At 44.0% G+C, this 19,801-nt stretch overlaps 1 protein-coding gene across 4 annotated transcripts in view; it reads left to right on the top strand.

Annotated features, from left to right (window-relative positions):
- Positions 1 to 4,874: 4,874 nt before the first annotated feature.
- The window catches only part of Liph (lipase H), a 43,914-nt gene continuing 28,987 nt past the window's right edge, over positions 4,875 to 19,801 (top strand). For 2 of the 4 annotated variants that reach the window (XM_076942720.1, XM_076942721.1), the window contains exons 1-3: positions 4,875 to 5,100; positions 14,844 to 15,211; positions 16,608 to 16,716. In XM_076942720.1, coding sequence (XP_076798835.1) covers positions 5,052 to 5,100; positions 14,844 to 15,211; positions 16,608 to 16,716 — 526 coding nt within the window. In that variant the 5' untranslated portion in view covers positions 4,875 to 5,051. The remainder of the gene's footprint in view (positions 5,101 to 14,843; positions 15,212 to 16,607; positions 16,717 to 19,801) is intronic. The other 2 variants (XM_034515054.2, XM_034515052.2) reach the window with 2 other exon arrangements.

Raw genomic sequence — 19,801 nt, 5'->3', positions numbered from 1 at the left:
GATTTTCTGGATCTGGAGTCACAGATGGTTGTGAGCTACCACATAAGCACTGGGAACTGAACCTGGGTCCCCTGGAAGAGCAGTCAGTGCTCCTAACCAGTGAGCCATCTCTCCAGCCCACAGATTTTTAAGGTTTATTTTAATTTTGAAATTGTATGCATTTCTCTATGTCTGCTTGTGTCAGGGTACCGGGGTACCTACAGAGGCCAAGAGAGGGTGTCAGATCCTCTAGAGCTACAGTTACAGATTGTAAGCCACCTGATGGGTACTGGGGCTTGAACAACAACTGGGGCTGGAAGGACAAGTGCCCATATCCTCTGAACCATCTCTCCAGCCTCTAACATTTCTGACTTTCTACAAATGTTTAGATTGGCAGCTTATGCTGCAATGCCCCTACAGGGATGAGACCCCATGCAGGCAGGGAATGTCTCTGGGGCCTGGCATGTTTGGTGCTTGTGTACTAAATCATCACCTGACTATAGGACCTCACTCAGGCTCAGCATACGGTAATCATACAAAGCAAGTGTAGAGGTCACACAGAGACTCAGGTCTTAATTCTGGACATAGAATATTGTTCCAGAATCATTGTGTAAGACCCCCCTGCAAGGGGACCCTCACCCAAGTCCGGACCTGCGCGCCCCAAGGACACACGAGAGACCTTCTTGATGCAATTGCAGAGGAGGTTTAATGACGAGGGCCCTCGGGCTGGAACATATCTCACACAGGAGATAGAGGTTCCGCGCCTGGACCCAGGGAACTTGGGATATTTATCGGTAGGGGTTGGGGAGAGCGGGAAAATTTGGCGCGGTTACATATGATTGGATATTTCAAACATCAGCAACTTGCAGAACTGGCAGAACTTGCAGAAACTCGGACCTCCCAGAAAAGGGAGGGAGAGAAAAGTAAACACCAGATAGCCCATTACTCACTTGGGCTTGTTTGGACTTGTCTGGGCATGCCCTTGTATGCCTTTATTTTTTGTCACCCTGCCCCTGCAGGGGCTTAATATTTTTATTATGACTATATTTAACAAATTGTTGGTGGTCTTTGCTGACCATGAATTTTTGTTATTGTTACAATGCTGCTTTCAAATTTTGTTCTCACAATTGCTCATGCAATAGTGTTGTCATCACAAAATCAGCATAAACTCATGTACACCATAATAATAAAATATAAAAACAAGTTAAAGTGGTTGACTTTTCCACCAAATTTAGATGTTCTCACAGTGGTTTGATTTAAAATATAGATCTGAAGGTAGATACAGCGGCACACGCTTGTAATTCCAGTACTCAGAAGCCTAAGACAGGACACTTAGTCCCCAAGTCAGCCTGGGCTGGATCAGATGCTTCAAGCCAGACTGGGCTACATAGCAAATCTATATCAAGAGACAGACCCCTGCAATTTGTCCTCCAACTAGACACACACACACACACACACACACACACACACACACACACACACGAGAGAGAGAGAGAGAGAGAGAGACAGAGACAGAGACAGAGACAGAGACAGAGACAGAGACAGAGACAGAGAGATACAGGGATAAACAGAGACACAGAGAGAGAGACAGACAAGCACACTGAGAGAGACAGAGAGAGGTGTGCACACATACAGACACACGTACACACTTTGGTAGCAAGACTTTGTTGAAAAGGACAGTGAAGAGAAGCTCTCTCCAAGAGAATATCCTGTGGACCAAGGCTGCGTGAGCCCCAGATGGCTCTTAAGCATTCCACATGATGATCTAGTTAGTAGGTCACAGGGCTGCCCTTCCAAACTGTAGAACTTTTCCATGAAGCCACTTCTCACATAAACAGCCCTGCACCTGCCTCAGATATCCCTTGGAGATTGTCGAATGAATGGCGGTTCTAGATTCTCATGATCAGTTCTGGGGTTCAGCCAGCTACAAAGCCAGAACGACTCTGGCTCTAATAAAAACATATTTGTTACGTCTAAAGTGAATTCCTTTCCCCCAATTCTGAAAGGCAGTCCAGGACTATAGTCCTGTTTCTGGGTTAAAAACCAGCCTTCCTCAGAAACTTGTAAAACTGGTTCCCAGTAGCCTGAAGGAGGCATTCCCCTGTCTCCAGCAAAAGGGACCTAAGGCCTGTGGTGCCTCTCAGCTTATCAAGTCCATGCTGCCTCCAGGCTCCCTCAGCCCCTATCCACAGGTACCCGGATACACTTCAAAGCCTCTACACCCCAGCTAGCGCACTCCCATTTTCCTTACAACTCTGGAGATTTCAACCTTCTTGCTTTTCTGTTTTCCTGAGAAGACAGCCTTGGCAGTTTGGAATAAACTTTTCCCCTTTCCACACACAGGGCAGCCATTTTGGTTTCTTTACTTGACTTCTTGCATTCAATTTTGACACAACAATTCAAGATCCAAATGACTCTAAAGTCCATGGTACCAAAAGAGAATCCATTAGATGCTGGGCCTTACTGAGTTTTGTTTGTTCTAGAACTTGATCCCGACAAAGCAGTTTGCTGTTGCCCTGTGTGTTTTCACATCCCCGAGTTTCTATGTAACACTCTGTGACTATTCAAGACTGGGGAGTGCCCTGCCTCTGTGTATTTGTTTTGTTTTTTGAGGCTGCATCTCTTTGTATAGCCTAGGCTAACTTCAAGCTCTGGTCCTCATGCCTCAGGGGTTAAAGGTATGCACCATGACACTCAGCTAGTTTTAATTACCATACTGCCATGCTTTCTGTTTGTTCCTTTGGTTGGTTGGTTTGATGTGGTTTTGGTTTTTTTGAGACAAAGTTTTTAAGTGTCTTAATGACCGTCCTGGAACTCACTATGTAGACCATGCTAGCCTCAAACTCAGAGCTCTGCCTGCCTCTGCCTCCCAAGTGCTGGGACTAAAGACATGTGCTACCATTGCCTGACTGGAATCCATGCTTTCTAAACATATAATTTGATGCCATGAAAAAAATCATTAGTCTCCCCAACCCCCAAAGAAATAAGATTCTTCACTGTCTGTGAAGATTCCTTCATTAAAGGATCCCTTGCAGGGCTACGGAGACAACCCCATGGTAGAGCACCTGCTTAGACCAAGGCCCTGGGTCCCTTCTCCACCCAGTAAACAGATCCGAGTCCTTGTGGTGACTCACTACTCTCTCCTCCTCTCTCCACCTTTAGAGAGTTTTGTTTTCCTATTGCATAGTTGGTATTTGTTATTACAGTGTCAATATTTCTTACTCCTCTAAAAGAGAAAGAATGGGTTCCTCCATTGCTTCTCTGCTGCATTTAATGCTGGAATAAAAGCTGAACACCTAGACATGAATTTAGGGGAACTTCTGTGTCCTAACCATTAATAACACGTAGAAGACCACTCTGCAGAGCGACCCTTATTCCTATAACTGAGGATTGGCTAGTTTTGTCCCTAAAGTATATTGGTTAGGGCCAGATAAACACTTAAAGCTGATGGGAACTCACTAAACACTTATCAGGTAGTTATACTTACCCAGCAGGGAGCGGCACATTCCAGTTCAGGTTCCTTAAAGAGACAGAGCGATTCTCTGTTCCACAGAGCCCTTGTTTTTTTTTTTTTTTAAAGGAACAAGGCTTAGAACAAGTGCACAGCAGAAAAGTGGATTGATCTGAGTTTCCTATGTACAGTTTCTTAATTCATTTCCAGACAGCACAGAAAAGCAAAGCACACTACAGCGTGTTCCTGCTGTGCTCAGGAAAGGACTAGAAGGGCCCCATTCCTCACAGTCCTCTTGAAGCCCCCCTTCTCAATTCTACAGCAAGTCTTCAGAGGGGTGGGGAGGGTGTCAGCTGTGTGACCTGGAGTTACTAAGAGGCAGAAGCAATTACCTTGGCAGCAGGCCCAGCGCTGAAGACCTCAGCTTCCATCCCTCAGTTAATCTGCATAACCCCTGTGAGTCAACGATCTTATCATTTCACGATTGAGAAAGTTGAGACACACAGAACATAAATGTTTTCTTTATTGAGGCCACATACCTATGTCAAGAAGCACTTCACACAGACACATAGACAATGCTAAATGATTAATGATTTAAGTGAAAAATGTGCTTTGTTGTTGTTGTTGTTGTTGTTAGGGTTTTTGTTCTTACTATTTTTAAGTTTATAAAATACCCAGAAACTTGTTAGGGGAATTTTCACTAGAAAGAGGGTATGTCACTTTGCAGTGTATCCTGTCATTAGTGACTCACCTTCCCATCTTGGCTAGGTACACTCTCTACTCCACAGTGCCTTCACCCAAGTCACCTCCTAGAGCAGGATTAGTTACTTCTAGCACAGTCCTTGGAAAGGTTGGAAAGATGTAGACGTGTTCTTCCCCTTTAAGAGGAGAACTGGGTGGGTGAGACTGCACGGCAGGCACAGCAGGTAAAGGTGCTTGTCCCAGCCCTGAAGGAAGGACAGGGACCAAAGCCCACACTCACCTGCCACCTCCAATAAATAAAATTCAAAAATAAAAACTCCACTATGAGGGAGACAAGGACTCTGGATGGGGAGAAGGTTAAATACAAAAGATCTTCCTAATCTAAAGCACAGATATATTCGTAAATACGGCTGTAGAACTGGACTTACTGAAATGTTCTTAAAAGTCTAAAGCCTGCTCCGTGGAGAAGGTGCATGTGAGTTAACGTGAAAGTGGTTTTGTATACACAGTGGTAATAGGGGAATACTGACCCGGATTTGTCATTCAGGATTCATTCATAAAGGAAAAGGATCTCAAATGAGGTGATTTCAACACACCAAGCCAAACAGCTAGTAAACCGCCCACGAAGAAGGAAACTCCGTCATCCTCAAATGCAAATGGCACATTAACATATGCACCAATTGTGCAAGCAGAAAGTCCCAGATCTTTTATTGCAAAGAGGAGGAGCCAAAGATCCTGACAGGACTAACAGGGCCACAGAACCTCCCTCAGGGACTTCCTGTTGTCACGGACTCTGTATTAGCCCTATGTTAGCTCTCTTGGAGAAAGCCAGACTCCTAGGTGGGAACTCGGGAAAGCCAGTCTCTGCGGAGTGCGGAGTGTCCTTGTGTTTGGGACACATGATCTCTTGAGGTTCCCTATGCTGAGGTTGTGCTTTCTCATCAGTTTCACGTGCTTGGTGAAATCAGGTAGGTCATTTAGCCAATGTTTTTAAGAAGTATTAGTCGACTTTCAAAGTTCTATGTGAGCATATTTGACGCCAGGAGCTATGGGTAGAATGAGCTTTCTTACGGTGAATTTTTTCCCCTCAACCATAGTTCAACCCCTTGTCTCTTTGAATTAACTTGAAAAGGCTAAGGTAGTATTAATTTTTTCATAGTTAAATTGTGTCTTTCAGCTATATAAAATTAAATAACTTATTTTTTTGAAACTGTAAAAATTTATTTTGTAATGCTTACACAGAGAAGTTGTTTTTCTCATTTTTTTGTTTCATTTTTTTTTGCAATGGTAAATTTTTATACTTTCGTGTATTTATTTACGTGTATTTAAACCACTGTTAGAAAAATCATAATTTCATAAAAAAAACATAAATTTCTTATAATGGTGCAGTGATATATTTATAACTTAAAAATTATTAATTGCCGCCGGGCGGTGGTGGCAAATGCCTTTAATCCCAGCACTTGGGAGGCAGAGACAGGCAAATTTCTAAGTTCGAGGCCAGCCTGGTCTACAGAGTGAGTTCCAGGACAGCCAGGACTACACAGAGAAACCCTGTCTCGAAAAAAACCAAAAAAATAAAAATAAAAATTACTAATTGCCAAGCCGAGGATGTAGTTCAGCCATACATATGCCTAATGTATATGACACTCCAGGTTCAATTTTCAGTACAAAAAAAGATAATAAAATCAAAGTGAAAATATGGATCTCCATGGGTGAGATAACAAACATGAAATGAAATGCACTTCTCAGTCCTTCTGGAACCCACTTCCATTTCACACAAAGCTTGTGACTGTGAATTCTGACATAACTTGTGTTCGTTTTTTTAAGACAGGGTTTCTCTATGTAGCACTGGCTGCCCTGGAACTTATACTGTAAGCCAGGCCGGTCTTGAATTCACTGGGATAAAGGTGTTCCCCACCACACCCAGCCTTGACATAACTTTTTAAAGGGCAGGGGCAGATATCAGACCTGTAGACCACTCATGAGGGTCCATGGCTCCTAAAAGTGGCCTGTGCTATTTGTTCTAAGGAAATAACCTTTGGTGGAGACAGCAGCAGACGGTGCTAGGTCCTTTTAAACCTAGGGCCTTAACATACACTAGGCAAACATGCAACTACTGAGTTATGTTCCCAACTGCAAGAATAACGTTAAAAACCAACCAACCAACCAACCAACCAACCAACCAACCAACCAACCAACAGGAAACCTCAAATGCAGACTAGATATAGCAGAAATGTCTCTACTCCAGGGCTCGGCAAGGTTTCAAATATCAAACTATTTTCCATTGCATTTGTTTACTTAATATGTGTGGGTGCACAAGCCACAGTGCACATGTGGAGGTCAGAGTACAACTTGTAGGAGCTGGTTTTTTACTCCCACTGTGTGGTACTGGATACAACTCAGGCTGTCAGGCTTGCTATCGACCTTGACCCACTGAGCCATCTTGCAGGTTCCAGTATTAAACTGGTTGTTAAAGAAAGTGGTCTTTGGGGCTGAGAAGCACTTTCCAGATAAATATGAACCCACATAAATGCTTAAGAGGTGTGAAATCCCGCTTGGAACCTCAGAGCGCTGTGGGCAGGGACAAAGAGTCCCCAAGCCTGCTGGATCAACAGAATCAGAGATCTCTCGGCTCTAATAAGAGCCTGCCTCAGTTCATAAACTGATGAGTGACTGAGGAAGACACCTGCCAAACTCTGAGAGCCTCCACATGCTCAAACATACTCTACATGTGCGCACACACACACATGTGAGCTGGCTGAGTGGGTAAAAGCGCCAACTGCGTAAGCCTGGCAAGCTGAGTTGGATCTCCTAACTCCGGAGAGATGGAAGGGGAACACTGGCTTCTCATGTGTGAGCTCTGGCATGCAAGCACATGTGCACAAGCAATACTAAAGAAAATGTAAAAAAAAGTTAAAAATAAAATAATGCAAAGGATAAGACAGTAGAACTCAATTTGATAAAATGATTAAAAGTGTTAAAAGTTCTATGAGTATGTTAATAGATGAAGCTTAGAATCAAACTAGAAAATGTATAATAATTATATTAGGACTTATTTCCAGCCCACCTTGACTGCACTGTTTCAAGTCTTTGTACAATCCTATGTGGCAAATAGTATTTTCCCAGTCCGTCATCTATGTGCCAAGGCTCTGGAAACCTCATAAGTATCACCTAAAATTCTTAGAGCAGTCCTGACAGGCTGGGGCTTAGGGTAAAGAGGGTGAGAACATCATTCCACAGAAAACCATCAAGGAGAGGAGGGACCAAAACTCAGATATCAAAATAAGTGATTTTTAAATTTTCTTTGAGATTTCATCTTGAGTGTTTTCCTGAATGTAGCTGTGTCTCATGTGCATGCAGTGTCCATAGAGATCAGAAGAGGGTGTCCGATCTGAGACTGGAATCACCATTAGGTGTGAGCCACCATGTGGGTGCTGGGAATCAAACCCAAGTCCTCAGGAAGACCGGACGGTAACTTTAACTGCTGAGCCATCTTGCAAGTGCTATGTTTTTTACCTTGAAAAATTACATTTAATTAGTTAGTTTATTTATTTTTGTTTATTTTGTTTGTGTGTGTGCTCACGTGCATGTGCATGTGTTTATTTGTGTTCTACACATGAGTGCATGCATGTGCATACATGCACAAACCACATTGTGATAGGGAGTTGCAACTTGCAAGCATCAGTTCTCTCTACCATGTGGGTTCTGGATTCCGGTTCTTAGGCTTCCAGGCCGGTGCCTCTGCCCACTCTACCCTCCTGATAAGTGATACTCCAATACAATATTTAAAAGTATTGCAGATAAATGCACAATGAACAAAACACCAACATTTTTCGTAAAGAAAGGCTACTTTTTTTTTTTTTTTTAACTATCACCTATATGTGGTAAAAGCTATTTATCAGCAACCTGTTCCCTGGTGGCCCAGGCTGGCTCCACTTCCTTGTGCAGCAGTTTATGAGGGTTTGTGATGCTGTGTAAACAGACTGAATCACACAGAACTTTATTCAGAAAGTCCCTTCCCTTCCTTTTCTTTATGATGGGGTGTTGATAAACTGTTTTTAGTTGGTTCAAAATACTATTGTGTGTGCGCACGCGCATGCGTGTGTGCGTGCACTGGAGATTGAACCCATAATGAGCATATTGAATTAATTTCCCCGTTGCTGTGACAGAATACCAGCAGAAGTAACTTAAAGAGGAGGGGCTTCTTTGGCTGGAGGCACAAGAGGATTTAGTCCATCACATGAGAAAACAGGGTGGCTTGGGGCTCTGATGATGGTGGTGGAGCTGATGGTGCCGCTGCTACACCTTAGCAGTCAGGAAACAGAGAGCTGGGGCTGGAAATGTGCCCAGCCCATAATACTTAAGGCCTGGCCCTTAGGGACTATTCCTTTAGCTAGGACCCAACTTCCCAAGGATTCTACAGCCTCTTAAAACAAGTGCCAACATTTGGGGACAGATGTGCAAACACATGAACCTGTGGAAGACAGTTCATATTCAAATAACTATATATGTGTAGGGACACACGTTTTTGGTTTCAAATTGAACCTACCTTTGTAGAACTGCCTGAGATTATCATTATTATGGTCATTTTATAAATGCAAGAGTGAGACTCAAGAGAGGCTAGGCGATGGGCCAGCGTGGATACCTAGGAAATAGTTCTAGATTTTAAACCTAGGTCTGACTTCCAAACCCCGCTTTTTTTCAAAACTGTACTGTGTTTTTATTTAAGACTTTTAGCTTTATGATCTGAAATTCATGATGGTTTAACTCTGTCAGTCCATCAGGAGAGCATCCGTGGTCAGTATGTGTAAATAGACATGGCCAAGACTATAAGAAAGTGTCTCTGTGAGTCTGTGATGTGTCTCAGTTAAGGGTGCCTGTCTGGCATGCATGAAACCTGGCCTTGATCTGCAGCACTGCATAAACTTGGTGTGGTGTGCACACCTGCAGCTCCAGCACCTGTGAAGTGGAGGCAGGAAGACCAGGCTTTCAAGATCATCCTCAGGCCAGTAGGAGTCACACAAGATAAAAAGGCTATTGATGATAGTCCTGATTTTCAACTTGAATCTGTTTATTTTAATATAAGAAAGAACGTCCTAAATAACAATTATGCCACCTCTGTATAGAATCCAGATTCTTCCTCAAAGGGTGCTGTATACAGAGTTCATTTCCTTGTAATTTTCCAGCTGTCAGTAAGAAATGTTATTTCAGGGTAAGCAGTCTAAAAAGGACAGGCATAATTTTTCCTGTTTCAGTGAACTACGAGAGACGAGATTAAACTTGAAAAACCAGTTTAATATACTGGTTGTCCTCTGAGTAACCTTGACTTTGTAAGAAATCATTTAAATAGCCCAAAAATTGTCGTTTGGGAAGCATAAACTAGTTCATAGCTTTAAATACATTAGCATAAAATATGAAAATTTATGTGGCAAGCCATTGAACACGCTTATTTCTCACAATGTCTCCTGTTTGTATGCTCTCCAAAATGCTGAGAATTTTGACACCAACAAAAAGCTCCAGTACTAGGAACACATTTGATACAAGCAACACAATACCCTGACCCCAAGCAGCTTAAGCTAATTTGTTACATGGTCTAGATTCATTGTTGTCTTTTACAAATGTTTAGTTCTGGGAACCAAAGATAGAGCTGAGTGGTAGAATGCTTGCCTCATATGCAAAAGGGCCTGAGTTGGACCTTTTAGGAGTCAGAATTAATAAATAGGCTGGAGGGATGACTCAGTGGTTAAGAGCACTTGTTGTTCTTCCAGAGGACCGAGATTTGATTCTCATCACCCACAAGACAGATCAGTATCACTTATAACTCCACTTTCAGGGAATCTGATACCCTCTTTGGGCCTCTTTGGGTACCAGACATGTACATGACACCCTCATAATATATTTTTCAAATGGGAAAAAAATGAATAAACAGTAAGTTTAGTCTTGAACCAGACATGCCTATGACTCCAGGACTAGGGGGGCTGAGGCAGAAATATCGTGAGTTTGAAGCCAGCCTGGGTTGTATAATGCTACCTTGTCTCAATGGGGCTCAGTGGTTACAGACACTTGCTGCTGAGCCAGCCCACCAGAGTTCCATCATGGTGGGAGGAGAGCCAACTACTATACCTTCTGACCTCCACACCATGGCAAGAATGTACTGTGTCCCTCGTTGGTGTAATTAAAAACAAACAAACAAATCAAAACAAATGAATGAAGAAACCAATGAACCCAAGATCTCTATTGATGGGAGTATAGTAGATGGATCCAGAAAGGAGGGAAAAGTGGGCAGGAAGACATCCCAGAATGCTTTGGGGCTGGCACCTGAGAAAGGAAGGGTTGGGTTAGAAAGACTGGGTAGAGCAGGTATCAGTCCTAGCACAGGTCAGAGACTATTTCAGACAGATTGATGGTGAGCCCCTGAGACAAAGTTACCTGTAATAGGACAACCTCCGTGAGATAGAGGCGTGTCTTACTCACTGTTCTACTGCTGTGAAGAGACCCCATGGCCAGGGCAAGTCTTATAAAAGAAAGTATTGAAGTGGGAGCTTGCTTAGTCTCAGAGGTTAGTTTGTTATCATGGCAAGACGCATACGGGTATGGTGCTGGAGCAATAGCTAAGAGCTTTATATCCTGATCCATAGGCAGCAGGCACAGAAAGTGGGGGGCGGGGGGGAGAAAAACTGGACCTGGCATGAGCTTTTGAAACTTTAAAACCTTCCTCCAGTGACACAACTCCTCCAACAAGGTCACACTTCCTAAACCTTCCCAAACAGTTCATCAATTGGGGACTAAGCATGAAAATACATGAGCCAACTGAGGCCATTTTTATTCTAAGACCACAGGATGAAAGGAAATGTTATTTCAGAGTAACTGAATTCCAAAATAATCTGAAAAGGACAGGTATAATTTCTCCTGTTTCAGATAAGCCTTGTTAGGTGGGGCCAAAGGGCAGATGGCCTGGTGAAGTCCACTGTGCATTCTACAAATTCTTCACCCCCACCTCCTGTAACAAGTTCTCATTATAGTCCAGGCTGACCTTCAGCTCACCAGCCTCCTGTCTCTCAAGGACCCAGGTGAATATGTGGCTTCTAACCCAAAGGCCTACAGTTCATGTGTCCAAAGGTGAACAGACCTAGTGGTTAAGAACAGAAACATCTGTCTTCCCCAGGATGAGATCATTCAGGCTTAACCCCAGCCATATTCCTCTCTGGCACACATGGGTAGCATGCGGAAAAACAACATGATTTTCCAGAGCGTCTGGAGAGTAGGCTGCACAGACTGGAACAAAACTTAGCTTTAGCTGGGAGGTGGTGGTGAACTCCCTTTAATCCCAGCATTGGGGAGGCAGCAGGTGATCTCTGAGTTTGAGGCCAGCCTGGTCTAGAGTGAGTTCTAAGACAGCCAGGGCTACACACAGAGAAACTCTTGTCTTGAAAACCAACCAACTAAAAACAAACAAACAAAATGAAACAAACAAACAAACAAACAAACAACAACAAAACTTCTTAGTTTTACAGATGGATCAGACCCAGAGAGCTCGGCGCCCTGTTCCACAACACCTCCGGTACTATCAGATGACTAATTAAGTAGGGAGTTATTGCTCTGGGATGGGCTTTCCAAGCAGACCAACAGGTGCAGTCTGGGTTCTCAAGGGCATTTCTTTTTAGGGAAGAGGAAGTGAAGGGTGACATGGAAGTGTTGACCTACTACAGGACCATGCCTGAGTATACCAGCAGCAATATAGGGCCCAGAGCATTGTGTATGACTTTGGTCACTATTACTGTGATTGGCGCCATGACCAAAAGTACACAGATGTCTCTACATAGTTAGGTTCTTAAGTTTCCATTGAGAGAAGTCAGAATAGGTGTGTCCCAAGGTTCCCCCGCCTTTTGGTGGCCCATCAGAAGTTAATGTCTCTCCCCTTCTGTTCCATCCCTGTTCCCTCAACTTCTCCCTGGCATTAACATTACCCTAGGGGATGCTCCCGGCTTGCTGTAGGAGCTGTGCTTCACTTTCTACAGAGCTGCTCTCCATAAATGAAGCCCAGTGTGGCATGGTGCAGTACAGGATGGCTATCAAAGAATTCAATTTAAAATAATGCAGTTCCTGATCTTTATGTTTTGTCTGGAAAGTAGAATTTTCACCCGTATTTGCGTTTGTGCCCTTTGTCTCTCGGTGGCTGGAGCTGGATGCAGGGTCCTGCGCATGTGTGTCCCATCTCTGAGTAGCTCACTAAAGCCTCTCAGCAGCTTTTGATCAAAGCATTGTGTAATATTGCAAAGGTTCAATTCCGACAAATTCCAAAATCAAGTGAAGAGCCACATACTCGGGAGACCCTTCCTCAAGCCTCCGGAATCGCGACCACCCAAAGATCACAAGAAACCATACCTGGATGCAATCAGCAGAGGTTTATTAGGGAAAGAGCTGGCAGCCAGCGGTCTGACCAGGTACTCACGCTGGAGTCAAGGTCCGACCCCCTCGGCCAGTCCTTGGAGGGTTTTAAAGGGAAAAACCACAAACCAGGGGAGTGGGATGGGGTTGTTAAAGATACAAAACATGAAAACAGTGGAACAATTCAGAGGTATTCACTCTAAATGATTAGTGTCATGTGGAAATCGCCCTGCATTCTTCTCAAAAATGTGGTTTTTACCATGCCATTGTGCCCTATCCGGCCATTTCAGATTGCTATCTTTACTTTTTCCGGCTATAGGGCTAGGGCCCCACCTAGGTGGTAGCATCTTTATCTGTAATCAGGAATGCCTTCCTGCCTTGGGCGAGGCTTGAGGAATGTAATCCAGCAAGTGTCCTTCACCTGGAATGTGAAGGCCTGAAATCTTATTTTCAGTTCTGTAAGGCAAAAAATCTACACATATTTCATAAAATGGCCTTTATAATTTTTCACTCTACACAAGGACCTCAAAACTCTTCATTTAACTCTTCATCTTAATATAATACATCCATATATATTTTTCCTTTTCTTTGAATTTGATTTTCTTTTTTTGCTGTATTCCTGAGTGTGTTTGTGTTCACTCTATGGATGCAGCAGCTGGTAGAGATGAGAGGGCTTCAAATCTCCTGGAGCTGGAGCTACAGGTGCTTGTATACCACATGTGGGTGCTGGGAACTGAATCTCTGTGTCCTCTGCAAGCCTCGGTGTGTGTGTGTTTGATTTTTTTTTTTTTTGTTTTGTTTTGTTTTTTGTTTTTTTGAGACAGGGTTTCTCTGTGTAGTCCTGGCTGTCCTGGAACTCACTCTGTAGACCAGGCTGGCCTCGAACTCCAAGCCAGGCATGGAGCATGGCATGGCAGGGCATAGCTGTAATCCTAGAATTAAGTGGGTGCGACAGGTGGATTCCAAGGTTGAAGCTAGGGCTTCGTGGTAAGTCTGAGCTGGACTGAATTTCATATTAAGATCCTGTACCAAACAACAAGAAGACCTTTCAGGTTTGTGCTATCCCTTCCTCGAGTCCAACTTTCTTCTAAGGCAGGCAAAGCTTTGAAAGGCGAGCTTGAGGAGCCTAGAAGAAAAGGGCCCAGCACCAGCTGACATGGTCTGCATTTTCAGATGCTCAGGGTGGGGCAGAGCATTCTCTGACCATCCTCTCAGGAGAGGGTTCTACACAAGAGACCATGGACTCTGTCTGTGTTCTATCTCTCTGAGGATACATAGCTGGAAATTACCATTCAAGGAGAATGGGATCTCACAGGGTAGACACCCCTACACTCAGTATCCAGAATAGCCCTGAAAGATGATTTCACTGTGCTGGGAGGCACTCACAGGTTCTGAGGGAGCTGGGGAGTGAGAATAAAGACCTCCAAACTCGGGAGACCCTTCCTCAAGTCTCAGGAAATCACGACCACCCAAAAATCACAAGAAACCATACCTGGATGCAATCAGCAGAGGTTTATTAGGGAAAGAGCTGGCAGCCAGCGGTCTGACCACGTACTTTCGCAGGATGTCCCCAACATCCAGTCCGTGGAGGGTTTTAAAGGGAAAAACCACAAAACAGGGGAGTGGGGAAGGGATGAGGGGTTGCCAAGGATACATAACATAAGAATAGTGAAACATTCCAGAAAACCCACCCTGAATGGTTAGTGTCATGTGGAAATCACCCTGCATTCTTCTCAAAAATGTGGTTTTTATCATGTCATTGTGTCTTATCCTGCCTTTACCAACTATTTCAGATTAACTATCTTCCGGCTATAGCCCCACCTAGGTGGCAGCATCTTTATCTGTAGTCAGGAATGTGTCTTCCTGCCTTGGGCCTCTCCCACCCATAGGTGGGCCTATTGTTTGTGGCTTGATTCAGGGGCAGAGTGTCCTTCACCTGGAATGTGTTCTGGGGTGGTGAAAATCTGACATTCAGTTCCTCGTTCTGGAATCTGCACTTCTGCCTAGGTCTAAGGGCAAAGAAAAAGTCTACATATTTCATAAAATAGCCTTTATAATTTTTCACTCTACAAGGATACTTAAGGCTGGGAGGGCTGTAGAAGCTCCATTGAGCTAACTTCTGCTTTCAACCTTGAAGGAGTTTGGTGAAAGATGTTCGGAGAAACCAGGAATCACTACTTAGAAATACTAGACTAAGTATGACTTTACCAGCTTCACTCAGCTCCTGTGGGGTGCTGTGAGCAATGTAAGAGTGTAAAGAATGAGTCATAGCACTTCCTTGCTTAGGAGGCCCTGCATGATGTCATCTAATTCTTATTTCCAGATACAGATGAAACATGCCCATCCTTCACCAGACTGAGCTTCCACAGTGCGGTGGTAGGTACAGGACTAAGTGTGAGACTGATGCTCTACACACAGAGAGACCAGACCTGTGCACAAGTCATCAACTCCACAGCTCTGGGGAGCTTAAATGTGACCAAGAAAACCACTTTTATAATCCATGGTTTCCGGCCAACAGGCTCCCCTCCAGTTTGGATGGAGGAGCTGGTACAGAGTTTGATCAGGGTACAAGAGATGAATGTGATGGTTGTTGATTGGAATCGAGGAGCGACGACTGTGATATACCCCCACGCGTCTAGCAAGACCAGAAAAGTAGCTCTTATTTTGAAGGAATTTATCGACCAGATGTTGGTAAGAAAGACTTGTTTTAGATGACCTTGGTGGCTTGTTTGGAAGCTTAAGGCCAAGAGGCATCACTTGGTTGGCTGCTGGGGGGCTATTTTGTAACATTTTGTAACTTTGTGTGAATCTGAAGAGACCCAGGGAAGAGGGTGTGGCTCTGCAGGTTGTCCATCCCATAGCAAAGGGGCATGGGGCAATGTTCTCATTTTAAATGTTGTAGATCTTAAGTCCTCATAATCTGTAGCGAATGGCAAGTAGCTTGTGAAAGGAGTGTCATTTTGTGAGTACTATGAGGGTGTCTTTGAGTAGGAGAGGCTCTGCCTAGAGTTGTTAGTTAAGCTACTTATGTCCGGGTTCTTCCCAACCACAGTGAAAACAGGTGGTGGTGGGACAGTCATTGTTTTTAGAAAGCCTCCCAAGGCAGCACCTTAGCTTTTATTTAGAGAGTGTTGGCATAAACTGCACCTCCCCCCTCCTTTAACATAACAAAGATGTGGATTGAGCCTGGTTGTGGTAGCACAAGTCTTTAATCCCAGGGCTCAGGAAGCGGAAGCAAGCAGTTCTCTGTGAGTTTGATACCATTCTGGTCTACAGAGGGAGTTCCAGAATAGCCAGGTCTACAAGGAGAAGCTGTGTCTTGAAAAACAAAACAATCACATGAAGTCAAAGCAATTTCAAAGGGACACCCCCCCCCCCCAACGAGGTGACCACTGTGTGTGATGGTGATGTGAGTTTTATGTGAGCTCCCCAGCAAGCAGGTTAACATTTGGGTGGCTCAGAGCAAGCTGCCCACAGCCTGCCCACAGCCAGGTCTACCCTCCCTCACCTTTTCTTCCCTGGGATAGTGACTCCATTAGGAGTCATCTAAGTGCTTTATCATCCCTTCCCCTATCTGGAAGCCCTAAACATGTCTCTGCTTGACATCCAGCAGAGTCGGGAGTGGAGACAATAAAGTACACAAATTTGGGGCTAGCAGGTTGTTTTGAATCCTACTCTGTGCCCTCCCCACTGGGTCAGACATGGGCTTAGCTTTTCTTCTTTGTGTATTAAAGGAGTCTTCTCAACATTGCAGGATGCTGTAACTTCCCCTCTTTTTCTGCTATGCTGGGGATTGACCCTAAGGCTTATGACTGACTTAAGAGGCAGGCAAGTGCTTTACTACTGAGCTGCAAGAGCAACAAGTGTTCCTAACCACTGAGCTATCTCTCCAGCTGGACACCTGACTCTTTGACCTCTGACCTCTACACATATGTGTATAGTTGTGCATGCATATCTACCCACACACAAAATAGCCCAAGTGAGAACAGATATAAAGTATTTAGGAATATTCCTTCAAAGTAAACAGGAAATCTCTGCAAGTGTGGTCAATTTCTTGAACTCTTACAATGTATTAATGAAATTCTAGGCCAAAGGAGCTTCTCTGGACAACATTTACATGATTGGAGTAAGCCTAGGAGCCCACATATCTGGATTTGTTGGAGAAATGTATGATGGGAAGCTGGGGAGAATCACAGGTAAGGTTCCTGTTGGTTACCAGAGGTCTCACGTGGGCATGTGTTCTCTGGGAGAGCACCACCACACAGGCAACATTGACCTCAGCCCATGTAGAACATTGTGCAAACTGTGTTTGTCACAGAAAAGCCTGGTGGTGACCTTATTTTTGTTATGGTAACCCCCAGCCAGTATCTCCTGGAATCTGACCTGTGCCCAGAGAGCCTTCTTCCTTTGGGTTGATTCAGGCTTGGACGACATAGCCAGGACTTACTAGGCATGGCTGCATGGCTGCAGACTCGTGAACACAAAAGGAGATGGGAAACTTGTAGCTAAATCTCAGCTTTCTAGCTAACATGAATGAATACCAGAATTGCAGGAGGTCAAATCCTGAAGGACAAAGACTGCATCTCTTGCCTAGAACGTAGGAATTTTCCACAGCTATTCACGGGGCTGAGGGCTGGTTCAGGCTTTCAAGAGACTATCATTCACCCTTCTCAGGACTCATTCTCCTGCCCGGGTTTTAAATTTAGGGAGACTGTAAGACTGAAGTGTGTGGAAGGAGAGGAAATGTAAATGACTCCAAATATATTGAGGGGGTGGATAACCTCACAGTCCTAAATCCCCCTCCCTGCACCCAGCTTGCCGGCATGGCTTCAGGGTGTTTGCCTTGGATTTTTTTCCCTCAGTTTTCCCAAAAGCCAAGGCTACTTTAATTACCTAATTTCCCTACCTTTCTAGGGAACCAACGTAGTTTTAAAAGTTGACAGAGAAAGAGAGGGGGGGGGGGAGGGAGGGAGGGAGGGAGAGAGAGAGAGAAGAAGGAGGAGGAGGAGGGGAGGAGGAGGAGGAGGAGGAGGAGGAGGAGGAGGAGGAGGAGGAGAGAGAGAGAGAGAGAGAGAGAGAGAGAGAGAGAGAGAGAGAATGAGAATCCTCACACTTAGAAGGACAGAGGCTTGGGTCTGCCTCACCCTAGAAATCATTTTCTGATAGAGGGGATTTTTCTTTCCCATGGTGTGTTGCCATGGGGTTCAGTGGCAGGTGTTGATTTATACAATTGCTGGTTTCTACACTGATTTCCTTGGAAGTGACTAATGATGTCACTGCCAACTTGAGGTCACTGATCACAGAGCTAGGAAGAAATGGACCAGATGTACCCTTAGGCCAAGCATTTCGTTCTACCCAAGCGCCGTTCTCTACGTGAACGGCAGTGTTCTCAGCCTCTAATTACAGAAATTCCCCAAGCCAGGCTTTCTGCTACTCTAGGCCCATGTGACTGACCCTGAGACCCGGACTCGACTTCCGGTCTACAAATCAATTGTCTACTTCCATGGAGGTCCCCAGTTCTCTCCTCTGGTGAGGCTCTCCGAGCCCCAGATTTACTCCCAGCTGTCTCAGGAGGATTCTGAGTCCCAGTGTCCTTGCTTGGGTGTGCTCACTGGGTCACAGGGTGGAATGTGATCTGTCACCCACAGACACAAACCACTATTATTTCCTGAGACCAGGGTAGGTAAGGCCACCATCTTCACTCTGCAGTCTCTTTGTCGGTTTCTTCTCTTCTGCGTCTCCTCTCCAGGTTTATCTCTTGGTTTGACTTCTCATCAGCTTTTTCCCTCCCATCTCTCCCTCCCTCCCTCTCTTCCTTCTTTCTTTCCTATGTTTGGTGCTGAGATGAATCCAGAATCTTATGTATGCCAGGCCCAGACTCTGCCATGAGTTGCTGCCAAGATAAGGAGCCTAAATTTTCACCCAGAAGACGCAGGTAGTCTGCCCACAGCCCTTTGAGAAACAATACAGTAGCTGTTAGGTGCCTGTAGCCACTGACACTTGAAACAAAGCCAGTGTGAACTGAGATGGGCTATAGGTGCAAAATAAGCACTGGCTTTTGAAGACGAAGGTTCAGAAAGAGGAAAAAAAAAAAAAAAGGAAATCAAATCTCATATTTATTATTGAGTGTATTGGCACAACAACTTTTAGATATGTTGGTTGCAAGATGCATTATTTTGTTTGTTTTGCTGTGTTGAAGCAGGGTTTTACTCTGTAGCCCAGGTTGGCCTAGGAACTCATTAAGTTCAGACTTGCCTTAAGCTTATGCCAATCCTCCTGCCTCATACTCTAAGTGCTAGGGTTGCAAGTGTGATCTACGTACCCAGCTGGTTTTGTTTCATTTATTTTTAATTTTTGAGTATTATTTTATCTTTTTGTAATTAGATATTAAATAATTTTAATTAAAATATAAAATATTTTTATTTTTTACATTTTTGTTCTCTATATTTTGTATGTGTATATATGTGTGGGGGTGTGGCACACCGTGCATATAAAAGTTACAGAAGTTGGTCTCTCCTTACACCCTATAGGTTCTAGGCTTGAACTCGGGTTGTCAGGTGTGGTGGCAAGAACCTTTATCCCCTGAGCCATCAATGACCCAGTTTTGTCTTGTTTTGTCTTTTTGAGACAAGATGTAACTCTGAAGCCCAGGCTATGTTTTAATTCACTTGTCCCCCAAGCTAGCCTTGAATCTGAGGTGTTCTTTTCTTACTTAGCCTCTTAAGTTTTTCCATGTCCAGTTTATGTATATATATATATATCATATATATATATACATAATATATATATATATTATATATATACATAATATATTATGTATATTATATATATATACATAATATATATATATTTAATGTTTTTAAAGATTTATTTAGTTTATGTATATGAGTACATTGTTGCTGTCTTCAGACACACCAGAAGAGGGCATCTGATCCCATTACAAAGATGGTTGTGAGCCACCACGTGGTGGCTTGGAATTGAACTCAGGACCTCTGGAAGAGCAGCCAGTGCTCTTAACCGCTGAGCCATCTCTCCAGCCCAAGTATATATTTTTTAAAACTAACTTATTTTTTCTCTTTTGGTTTCTTTGTATGACATCCCTAGCTATAAACCAGGCTGGCCTCAGATTCTCAGAGATTCACCTTTCTCTGCCTCCCAAGTGCTGGGTTTAAAGGTATGCTCCACCACACCTGGCTAAAATTTAAATTTTTTAATTTAATATTTTTTTGTATGCTGGGAACTGAACCCAGGACATCACTACATGCAAGGCAAGCACTGTAT

This window comes from Arvicanthis niloticus, chromosome 12 (genome assembly GCF_011762505.2).
Source record: "Arvicanthis niloticus isolate mArvNil1 chromosome 12, mArvNil1.pat.X, whole genome shotgun sequence".
Lineage (NCBI taxonomy): Eukaryota > Metazoa > Chordata > Mammalia > Rodentia > Muridae > Arvicanthis > Arvicanthis niloticus.
Note: the sequence above shows the minus strand (reverse complement) of the source record. Positions and strands in the feature narration are given on the sequence as shown.